General features: G+C 36.6%; 1 protein-coding gene across 1 annotated transcript; it reads left to right on the top strand.

Annotated features, from left to right (window-relative positions):
- Positions 1–2,456: 2,456 nt before the first annotated feature.
- Positions 2,457–7,545, top strand: LOC115918333 (suppressor of cytokine signaling 7-like). Its single transcript, XM_030973943.1, has 2 exons — positions 2,457–2,640; positions 7,211–7,545. Exons 1-2 carry the CDS (start codon positions 2,493–2,495, stop codon positions 7,543–7,545), a joined length of 483 nt encoding a protein of 160 aa, XP_030829803.1. The 5' UTR covers positions 2,457–2,492.
- The last annotated feature ends 5,090 nt before the right edge of the window (positions 7,546–12,635 follow it).

Below are 12,635 nucleotides of genomic sequence, written 5' to 3' on the forward strand. Positions count from 1 at the left end.
GTGAGCAGTTTCTACTGCCTTGTGTTTTTTGTGGCTAAATCTTGTCTGAATGGGCTTCAATAGATCAAAGAACCAAAATATGAACAGGGTATATACGCAGCATGATCCGATGGGTGACCAAGCATGGCTGCGTATAGTCGTAGTGTCTGACACTGTATCCCTCCACTCTCGTTTCTATCGTTCAGCTATAAATCACTCTGACTTCCTTCCCTGGATGATGCGCTTAGCGCCCAGCATTATGGATAGAATTTAATCCTGCAGTTCAGATGCAAAAAGGCCTTAGTGGATATTAGGAACTATTCAACACCCCCCCCCCCCCTTAATTGTTGTGTTGTGAAAATGCATTGATTGATATTCCTTTTATACATTTGAGATATTTCAGCTACGGTATTAAATATGAACTCTATTTACATCACATTCTAAGAAATGACTTACGGTATTTGAGATTACAGTACATTGTTCAACTATTCTATACACGCTTATGATGATTTTGCTTGAATCCATGAGTAATATTTACTTTACTCTCTATCTCGATAATAGTTGGTACTTGTATGTGTACACTCATTTGTTTCCTGAAAATTTCAATAGGAATCTTTTGGTATATTGATATTTTTCTGCGACGCTTTCCCAGTATCTGTCGTTCTGGAGTTGCATCCTTTTGTATAGTCAACTTGCATCTATGCTGATCAGTGCCTTATCAGTTCATTTAAACCCTCTGCTGGTTGAATACGCCTCAATCGATCTAGAGTGCCAGATGCATTTATTCAGTAGCTGTTTTACAAGTGCTTTATTTATTGATTGAATGGGCCAAATCTTAGAAGGAGTCAATTTGGCAAGACCACGCTGGGATTTGTCACTTTCCAGATGAGAAACGATCACTTTAGATCTCTCATCCCTTCAATAGGTCCCGTGTGGGAGGCTTTCTGGAATAGCCAATCGACTCTGTGGTGGGCTCTGCGAATAAAAATGAGAACTGAAAAAGAGTTTGCAAACCACTGGTGTTGGTTGTCAGATATTTTTACTTCTCACTTTTTTTAAATCGTCAGGAAATCCTTGAAATGTGAAAGTATCATTTCAGTCAGCTTTGATTTGATTTAAATCGGTGCTTATGCAAATATAGCATTACCCTTTCTGGTAAATGACGCCATTGTTGTGGTAATGCTCAACACATAATTTGTGAGGATAAGATATTGAAATGACTAGTTTGAGGGAAAAGAGAATTCTCTCTCTTTGGGGAGAGATAATCCAGGGTGAATATTACAGGGAGAGCTGCAGGCTCTTTAATAAAAATTTGTTCTGTTATTTTGTCACACTCAAAGCAGATTTGTCAGATATTGCAGATTGGTCAGACAATTTACTACCTACATGTATGAAAAGGGAGATTAATGTATGGTGGTTATACAGGGCTAGAAGGGGCATACTTACATCATGTGATATTGCTTCATGTAGTTATATATCTATGTACTATCTTGGGTAGATATGGAGTTAGATTTTGCAGATGTTCTTTATTTTGCCTACCATCTTTCATTTTTACCTTATTCTTTTTTTTTCTTCACTTTGTCCTTTTTCTTTCTTTCTTTCTTTCCTTCTTCCTTTTCCATTTCTCTTTATATGCCCATATTTCTTAAAGCCATTTTATCAGTGAGTGCTCAATGTCTTATGTGATAAAAAGATTGTAAAACATGATTGCTTTTCAAATGAAATAGCATCCAGTAAATAATCTGCTAGAAAGTGAAACCGAGTGATCTTCAATCTTAATTAAAAAGAGAGTGATAGTCAGATAGAGAATGTGAAACAGAAAAAAGAGTGAAACAATAAAAAGAGAGATGAACAGAGACAGAGAGACAGACATGAAGAGGAGACATATAGAGAGAGAGAGAAAGAGAAAGAGAGAAAGTTTGGGGTGCGTTAAATTAAGGAAGTTATAAATGAGATGTGAGAGCTAGGAATTCTAAGAAAGTGTATTATGCCCTCAGAACATACTGTTTCTTTGGCTGTTGTGCTTTCATCAGAGCAAGTACTAATTGTTACAATTACAGGTGGCTTTTCTAGACAGGTTGTGCAACACATGTTTCTTTCTCAAGGGAGACAAACTACATGGCCACTACATACGGTGGCCTTAATTAAGAGGTGGCCTCTAAGATAGGTTTCACTGTAAATATATGCAATAATTGTTTAATTACTTTATTATGTTTTTACCATTTTTGTCTCCAATAGAACATAAATACCATCTAAAAGTACACCTGTATGTGTTATTTAATTATCATACCCTGTTTTACAATATTTGTTTCTGATATGATTGTAAATGTTATAGAAGTGAATGTAATACATGTATGTTATTGTTTTCTCGCCATGTTTTACTATACCTCTTTCTTTCTCTGATTCATGAACACACAAGTTATCTAAATGTACACATTTATATCATTATTTAATTACCTAATATTTTCCACCATTTCCATTGATCTTGTCAGTGTGGTTGGTACTGGGGCCCTATGAGCTGGGATGATGCTGAGATGAGACTAGAGAACACCCCAGATGGATCCTTCCTGGTGAGAGATAGCTCTGATGATCGTCATATACTCAGCTTGACCTTCAGGGTTCAAGGTAGCACGCATCATACACGCATTGAACATCATAATGGTGAGTATTAATACATCATTCAAGACAAAAATTCATATTTTTGTAGTTAGTCTGATCATTTTTCATTATTCAAAACCCTAAATATATACCAGATGAATGAGCAGAAAGAAGGAAAAAATGTACATCCTGTGTCCACTTGTGATGTGTATTCATATATCATTATATTGATAAATGCTAGGAACTTTTATAATGAGAAAATGTATTAAAGTCCCTGAATTGGCAATAAGTTTGGAGAGTTCAAAATGACTGTTTCCATGCAAATATGTTCAGTCAAATGTTATTTGACTAGATTCTGACAATGGGAAAATTCTAATCAGATACATGACTTTGTTGTTTAAAAATAATTGTAGGTGTTGCTAATTTGAAGAAGAAAAAATGGATGATCAATTATACCTCTGTCTTCAATCAGCTCTCATTTTTATTAAACACCACCTGGAACTTGCAAGTTGGGACCACCTTTCTATAAAGTCTATTATTGGTGTCACTTTACTGGATTTACAGAAAAGATTCTCAACCCCAAAGTTCAACTTAAATATTGTAGTGAAAGACATTCTACTTTGATATTTAGAGTTTAAACCTATTAAGATTGCAGGCAATGAAGGAAACCAAAAGGTATTGCTTTTACTAGCCATGAGGTATTATTAATGCAAGATCATGAATGCCAAAGGCTTCTCCCCTTCATGGATAAGCCACAGCCTGTGTAGTGTGACCACTACTCCCTAATTGGACTCTGGAAAAAAACCTCGAGATTTATGGAAATTGAGACCTACATTAGAAATTTGCTGATGTCATTTCAAATGATGAATTCCATCGAATCGGATCCTTGCTGAATTTAATCTAGAAAACCATATCAAATTTAGGAAAGTTCCATTCTGGCAGAGGCTGACTAATTATAAATCGTTGAATTCTGAATTTCATCAAGGTATAGTCATCAAGTCTGCCCAAAACACTAAAAATTAAATCAATAAATGTTTAAATAAATTGACAGATTGTAATGGAACATATTGGGTGAGGGGTGTGGTTGATGGGGTTAATGTACACTAGTAGTGCTCATTTAGAGGATGTGCATACATTGTATATAGATAAAATGATTCAACATTCCTAGAATCATGTTTTATAGAGGCTGATGTTTCAAGTTATGATACATCTGTTCTGTTTGCTCATCTTTGAACAAACAAGATAGGTATCAATAATTCATGATATGGGGGGAAATTCCCAATACACAGAGTCGATGAAAAGGTAGGGACAACCGTTTCGGACCCCCGATTGATCTGGGAGTTCAATTTTTCACCAAGCGATATGAAAAGTGTGTGAAAACACGGAAGCTTTTTGGATAATGATGATTCCATGCTAATGCACACAGGAAGTAAGCTCTTCCCCATTTATGAAGGCCTGGTGGAAATGGCTCTCGAGAGTAGTGTTTATGTCACTTCTCTTTCCGTGGCTGGCTGACGGACGATCCTACCTTGTCTCTCTGGAAATATGGAAATTGTATATAAGACCTAGAGCATTGTTCTGTATAGTTATAGGTGGTAGTCATTCCCAGGTACCTGGTGTGACACCCATAATATAATCTTGCAGACCATTTGTCAGGGTTTTTTTTCTTGGGGGGGGGGTGTCTACTCTAGTGCATTACTTTATAAGTTTATATATATTTTACATATTCTATATCATAAGAAGCATGAAGAAGAGAAAATACAAACAAAATAAACACACTTCTTGCAGAATGAGAACAGAGGCACAGATCATTGTAAATATGAAATTACAAGACTTACAACGACAGAGGTAGTGCAAAAATATAGAAAAAGAAATAAGTTCTTGGATGTTTTTGTGGACTTGTTGTAATCCCTGAGATCCTTTTAGCGTGATTTCCTCGTGGAGTTTCTCCCATTTTACTTGACAGTGGCCTTAGGATAGCTTAATAACGTCCTGTAATCTAGCTTTTATAGAGATTTTTCAGAGATGGGAGAGACTGGAAATGTCTCCCTCTTCCTGCATCTGTTTCTTAGCCTGCGGTGTGATTGCAAAGGAGAACTGACAAAAAGTCAATAAATATTCAGATATGAAAGAAATGTGAAGTGTTATTAGTTGTATGTTGCTGAAAATCCATTGTGACATTGGCACATCCAGTCCCACCCACAGCCGATTGTGTGGACAGAAATAGCAATTAAGATTAATAAAACAATTCCTTCTTGCATGCCAGAAATCTTTCAGACTTTTGAGGGAAATGTGGCCCCCTCAGATTTTGAAAGAAAATTGAAGTTTCAAACCCATTTGGTGCGATTTGGTGCATATTTTCTAGTAAACTAAACAGCTTTAGTGTGAAATGGCCATTAATGTATCTCTTGCCATAACTGTCTGTGTATTAAAGGCACATGTACATTTAATTATGAATTCTGGTAATGACAATAATATAAAATTATCATAGAATCAAACAAATTTGAATTCAAAGGGTTTCAGACTAAAAATAAATGATATCTAACAAGTATTTCAAGGAAGTTTTGAATGTCTGCTTTTATTTGGCTTGTCCAAACATCACAATCCAATTTATTATAAGCACTTCAGAATCTTTGAGAGTCACTGCCTCTCTCAATTAAAGTACAGTCCCACTTGCAGAACTCACTGATTAACTTTAAACTTCCACCTTGGTGCCATGCATAGCCTGTCTCTATCCTTTCTGCCTCCAAGCCATGCTTGCTATACCTGGCCTGCGTTTACAAATGTATGAGGATATTGGCAGTATGACGTCAGTAATGGTTTATCTGGTTACCCCTGATTGTCATTGAGCCTGTAACATTAGCTTTTCAATCAATGAGAGCTTGAGAGTCAGGCTACCAATACATCAAGAAATCAAGCCTTTCATGTCTCATTCATATTGATGCTCCAGTCATTTCGTTCATTTCTTGCAAAGCTTTAAACTGCAAGAGAGAAATGATGCGATATAGTATTGATGGTCATTTAGTTCATTTACTTGCAAAGCTTAAACTGCAAGAGAGAAATGAAGCGATATAGTATTGATGGTCATTTCATTCATTTTCTTGCAAAGCTTAAACTGCAAGAGAGAAATGAAGCGATATAGTATTGATGGTCATTTCATTCATTTTCTTGCAAAGCTCAAACTGCAAGAGAGAAATGATGCGATATAGTATTGATGGTCATTTAGTTCATTTACTTGCAAAGCTTAAACTGCAAGAGAGAAATGAAGCGATATAGTATTGATGGTCATTTCATTCATTTTCTTGCAAAGCTTAAACTGCAAGAGAGAAATGAAGCGATATAGTATTGATGGTCATTTCATTCATTTTCTTGCAAAGCTCAAACTGCAAGAGAGAAATGAAGCGATATGGTATTGATGTTCATTTCATTCATTTTCTTGCAAAGCTTAAACTGCAAGAGAGAAATGAATCGATATAGTATTGACAGTTATTTCATTCATTTTCTTGCAAAGCTCAAACTGCAAGAGAGAAACAAAAGGTAATGACGTTATTTCATTAATATTCTTGCAAAGCTCAAACTGCAAGAGAGAAATCAAGCAACAGTGTATATTTCATTAATTTACTACTAGAGATCAATACAAGATTGAAATCAATTATACATTCATTCTCAATCCCTTGAGGTATGTCTTTATCATAAGTAAGCCCACCAATATTCAGCCCATTCATGGCTAGAATTTTCTTTGAAGTTCGACATTGATCAGACTCTCCTCTTCAAATTGGCAACACTCGTGTTCATTTTCCCTTTTATTTCCACCTATTTCTTATAAATAACCATTAATCAGAAATTAGAGTACATGGTAAATGGATACTTGGATAAAAGGCCTAGTTTGTTTGGAAAGACAGTGATTATGGCACTCTCCAACATGTTGCTACTTTCGGGATTTTTATGCTTGTTTTGCTAATAGAAATTCCTGAAGTCAAATACCCAATAGAAGTGCAAACAGGGCTAGATTTTTTTTCCCCAATCATTATGAGGTACCGGTACATGTATATCAATGTCTCAGTATAAAATGTAATCATCAACAAGACTCGCTTGTAATATAACGCAGCTAAGTGCCCATGATGAATTTCTTACACAGGAAGATGGTATCAACCGGGAAATCACATCCTTTATTTTTAAGCAGTAGCACAATCATGTAGTAAGGAAACTACTTTTTCAGCAAAGATTATGAAGAAAAACTGGTATCACTCATGTTGTGAGAGATAAGCTGTCCGTATGTTGAACATTTTGGTTAAGAACATAAGGGTAGGATACTATGCACATGAACAGAGTTTTTCATTTCTCTTGTGATTCTTCGGTCATGTCAGGTATTGCCCTGTTATCTGTTACGTGACTTCTCTGTTATTTTCCTACAGTATAAACTTTTAGAGAGTACCGGCTTTTGCCTTTGCAATAAAGTTTCAGTCATCTCACATGACATTTACAAATGATAATGCAGTTAGTAGGACCATTGTCATCTCTACATCACATCATCTTATTGATCAAAATGCAAAATAGTTCTCTGCCACCATTCTCTCATGACTTCACATCCTCCCATATTAAACACTACTCCTCTTTATTCTCTGCTTCCCAGGCAAATTCAGCTTCTGGTCGCAACCAACCACCCACGGTAGTTCGTCCATCGTAGAGTTCATAGAGGAAGCGATGCGGCACTCACGGAACGGCCGCTTCCTCTACTTCTTGCGCCCTCGATGGCCAGGACTCCCTCCCGTCCCTCTTCAGCTGCTCTATCCCATCTCTCGGTTCCAGAAGGCTCGCTCTCTCCAGCACATGTGCCGCTTTGTCATCCGCCGAAACGTCCGGCTCGACCACATCGATGCCCTCCCGTTGCCACGGCGACTCAAGGACTATCTGCGGAAGGGCAGTATTATACTCCAGATGATATTAAGCCTTAAGCCAATGAGATGATGAGGAAAAGGCTAAGTATATGTATTAACATGTTTACGTCATAAATCATGTCATTTTTTACTCAATTCGATTTAATCACTATTGAACACTACAGCTAAGTAAAGCAGTAGTATGCAAAGCTTACCATTTTAATCAATAGTATAATAATGAGAAAAAGCAGTGCAAATATTCTTGTAGTTTAACTGCAAAAAGGAAAACTGAATCACCAAGTGCATAGCTCTACAAACCATTGAGATTTCTCTTCAATCATGCGTGATCAAACTAATGAGAGGTGAAGAGTTCAGGGTTCAAGCCCATTAGCTTATTTTTATTTTGTATAGATATTGCCTCAGAGGATTAGAAAACATGTTTGTTTCACAGCCAAATATGCACACACATATCTCTAAAATATATCATATTGAAGACTCTAATTATTGAGCATCATGATTGAAATACATGGTATTGAGTAGTTTGAAATTGCTTGTAACTAGGCCTGAGTCAAACCGTTTAACCGACGGTTATCCGACCGCATTCATCAAAACCGTTTAGCATTTCTCGCTCCGGTTAACCGTTATTTGCATACATTTTGGAATGTGCTAATAGCCGATGATAAAGATAATCAAAGAAACCGCAGTGTAATGTTACACCCTGGTCGCTGCGCGCCAGCTTTCTGGCAGCAAGTAATCCCCATGAATGAATTTGTAACAATAAAACAACCAGCCCCCTTCTCTCTTTTCTCACCCTCTTTATTCCCTCTCTCTGCAAGGTGTTCATCGCTCATGTACCTTTTCTTATTACTGCACTCTCAGCTCACAACTTTCTAAATGTTCACACATTCGATGGTCAGTTCCTCTCACATCCCTTCTCCCCCGTCTCTCTCTCTCTCTCTCTCTCAATATTAATATCCATCCCTTGCCGACTCGCCCCCTAAAATAATGTTCATATATAAATCAAATACAAAAATATTGATAACAATAATAATTGAAGTTTTAGAAATATCAATCAACAAAGTCTTGGATATTGTGAGTAATTTAAGTTTTTGATCATTCTTCAATTCAGCCGATTAACACAGCCACCCTTTCTATCTAGTCTCACTTGTTTTACTTCTTTACTCTCTCGTGTCCCTGCCTCGTCCATGCAGGGACATGCAGGGACATGCTAGCCCATGCATGCTCTCTCAGTCACACACACATGTACACACAAACCTCCGGCGCCCAATACACTGTACATACACACAGATGGAGAGCTCATGCTTGTCACATGCACACATGTGGGCGTGGCTTCTTCACCTCCCACTGAACTGGGTACGGTGAAAGCACGCGCGGTCACCAACCTGTAATTTATGCTGGTATCAAACTCCACCCACATAGCTAGAGAACCTTCCTGATTGGTCACTAACTTGGATTAGCTCATTGCAGGGTGTGTCTTGGGTGTGTGTGATACACACTTCCACATAATTTCATATGGCAATGATACATGCAGGGAGCTCTCTCCCTGACCATGTGCAAACATTACATTGCAAAGGCATATATAAACACGTCACAGATCAGCTATCTTCACAGAGTAATTTTGCAAGGTTAATCATAATATCAAATTCAGATGAGGAATAATATATGTTTTATGTTGTTTATTACTGGTCTCTGTTTATCAGGATGACCCAATTTGTGCCATGGTCCGGGGCTGGGAATGCTCAGCCCGACAGTCTGAAGACCAGCAGGGTTCCGAGCTACAGCACTATTACAAATACTGTATTTTCACTTTTTCAGATTATTATTAAACGGTAAACGAAACCGCCCGTATACTTTTAACGGTTAACCGTTTAGCACAAAAACCGTAATGACTCAGGCTTACTTGTAACCAAACCTTTCATGATACAGTGTATTACTTCACTGTACCTTAACTTTAACAATTGAATATGAATACTCTATATTTTAACCTCATACAGCTCTTATAACTGGGTAATTTATTTAGGGATATTGAAATAATGTAGGTACATGTAAATAAACTCAATTCAGTTCAATTCAAGGTGGGAACTACAATTCTAATCACTGCACAAATGATGCTGTGATGGTACCAAGTAAATACCACACACATCTAAAGCAACACTGCACATGTAAATATTCAATGACATTCAGGAAAGCAGAAAGATATTTTTATATTTATGATTTTAAAAGCTTTGTAAAGGCCAGACACAATAGATATTCTGGTCTGTTGAGTTTGAAAGGCAAATGTACTTCAGAATACTACGTTGCTTATATAATTCGGTGTTAAACAGAACCTTATTTACAACCTACAGATTGGTTAGGGATTTCAACTCAAGTATTTTTCTACTGCTAATATTTTTGTGCATCCACAGTTCCAAAACTGAATTCTGTGTATGAAAATAAGAATGAAATTATGCATCTCAGTGTGCCAATCAACTATTAGATCAGTGCCAAACAGTCTTTATCCAAGATTCTTCACTATCAATAATGATAATACAGCATGTAGTTATAAATGTTTCCTTTATATTGGTGATAAAACAAAGGCTTGGGCAACAGTTGTTTAAAGCTCTGTTTCATAAAAACCTGTTATTAATACAAAATAAAAAATGTCTATGACAAATTCGCTCCAAGCCAATCAAATGGCACAATTTCAGTAGCTTATAACAGTTATTGTATTTTGCTTTACCGGTATTTGAGAAACAGGACCCTGGGCTTTTTTTTCCATCAAGAAACTGAAGCTGCAATGCAGCGATGTCTAGCTTGATGGAGGGCTTCTCCCCTCATGCAGTCTCCATGGGCCCTGTTTACAAGTGGGAAAAAAACCAGCCCTCTCTGACCCACTAACTACGCGGAGGGTTTGCTCCAACTGTTCTCACCCTTTCAAAAGGGTGTTGCCATAGTTACGTCAGAGTTTTAAATCTCACGGGAGCAAAGGTGTGTTTTTTCTTCTTCTTCCAATTCCATGATTTCTACTCAATCATAGAGCAGCACAGTTAAGAAAATGTTGGGAGTAGAGAGAAATCCTCTTCAAGAAAAAGGAAGAGAAAGTACTCCCGAAATTTAAAAATATTCTTTTGATGACATACTGGAACTACATTTTACACTTTATTTGTGATGTATCAATGGATATCTATTATCTATAGAGGATAACTGCTCTTTGCTTAATGAATTCAATACCTATCGATAACAAATCACATTACTTTAGATATATTAGGTACAGTTGTAGCTGGGAAAGTTAACATAGATTATCTAGATTAAGGGAAACGTTTTAATATTTAGGAAATATGAGAGAAAAAAAGAAAGAAAAAAAATCCAAACCAAAGACACCATTGATTGCCTTTGCATGTATACCTCACCTGTTGTGTAAGTGCATCATTTTTCCATCTCTTTGTTCAGTTTATGAACAGAAAAACAAAATCACACCCAGCCTATACTGTGTAAACCTACCGTGTCTGCATGCATGCCACGTTGATTTAAGATTTACATTGTTTTATGAGCTTGTTACAAGTGTCAGGTTTAATTGGAGTAAAGTTTATAATTGAGATGTAAAAGGGAAATTGAAATTAATAATCACCAGACGGTGTGTCCTGTTGTGGGGGTCAATTCTCAAGTGATATAGTGAGTTATTATCACGTGCAGTCAAGGATAGATTTGATATGTTGTGTTCATAACTTTAATTTTAGAACTAGAATGTCACCAAACTTTCTGTTTCATACACACAAACGAATCAGGAAATGCTGTGGAAGGTATAAGGATTGTCACATTTGAGGGTTGACGGAAGGAACATAAACTGATGTCCTTGTCAAGGTAAGGTACATGTGTGCAGTTGAATGAAATTAATGTGGATAGCAATTAATCTGGTTAATGGAATAATTGGAGCCTTGGCCTTGGAGGACATAGATAAAACCATTCAATACCCATATGAAGACCATGATTATGGAGATATCCCACTTAATTCATGTACTTTGTTATCACTCTGCTGAGTCACTCTCTTTGGTGAACCTCATACTCATCGATCTTCAGTGCAGGCTTATAAGTGTAATGCATTAGTAAATACCCCAAAACAAAAACAAACAAACAACAAACAAACGAAGCAATCATACATAACAAAAAAAAAGGTGAAATAAACAAAAACACATACAACACTTTTGAAAAGTTAGCATATTAACATTAATGTGAATGTAGACTACAAGTATGGAGAATGGATATCGTCACTGCTTTGAAATAACAGACAATGATATATTTGTTTATTTTTTTCTCACTCCACCGTTTCCTCATTTCCATTTGAATGATACTTTGATGTTGATTTTTTCTCTTAAACCAAAAGAAAATTTCTTCTTGTCATAGCAATAAACAAAAATCTTCTATGATTTCCATGGAGTATGATAAGTAGCAGAAATAAAAAGTAGCAGAAAATGTCTTGGACGTCTTTGGAAATATATTTATGGCAGCAAGAAATTGGCCTCAATAAAGGAAAGATAAAGATTGAGTAAAATAGAACCCTGTGAATTACCTTATTAACCTTTATATTGCTGATAGGATCAACTAGTCTACAATGCCATTCTCACTTTGAAAAGGTCGTCGGTAAGAGCGTTATGTTTTGAAGTATTAAATTAGATATTGTACTTTCAATTTTTTTTTTCCAAATCAATATAACCATTGATGATGTTCATTTCTAGTTGATTACAGTAGTCTTCATGTCAGTCACAAATCTTGCAAGATTTTCCAGCAATGAAGAATATATTGATCTGGGTTGGGTCTCGTGTTTAAAGACTAGCAGCTAGCGAGTTGAACTTGGAGAAGCCTTTGATGCGGTCCTAGATTCGCTGGCTGAATGTGTTCTTTAATATCCTGCCTGCAAATTGGATTTCTTGTCGCATGGATTTATTTTGGGAGAACTGGGGAAATTGGGGTGTCTGCTCTTACCCGCCATCACCTAAAGAATCTCAGTTACTTCTCTTTCATATATATGGAGGGGTCAGTGACACAAAGACACAACTCCATTTTGGCCATTTTGAGAAAAAGTGGTTTAAAGATAGAGGTCCACTATGTTTCACTAGCCATTGACTTCATTGGGGTGTTGGGTGGAGTTAAGTCTTTGTATTTCCTGGAAAGCCCTCATTTTTC

The sequence above is a fragment of the Strongylocentrotus purpuratus genome, unplaced genomic scaffold (assembly GCF_000002235.5).
Source record: "Strongylocentrotus purpuratus isolate Spur 01 unplaced genomic scaffold, Spur_5.0 spur5_scaffold_7, whole genome shotgun sequence".
Classification (NCBI taxonomy): Eukaryota; Metazoa; Echinodermata; class Echinoidea; order Camarodonta; family Strongylocentrotidae; genus Strongylocentrotus; species Strongylocentrotus purpuratus.

Bases quoted from the DNA above. Each gene is read 5' to 3' on its own strand.
- LOC115918333 (XM_030973943.1), top strand. From the start codon at position 2,493: ATGAGCTGGGATGATGCTGAGATGAGACTAGAGAACACCCCAGATGGA. The intron at 2,641-7,210 runs GTGAGTATTAAT...TCTGCTTCCCAG, and splicing joins ACGCATTGAACATCATAATG to GCAAATTCAGCTTCTGGTCG.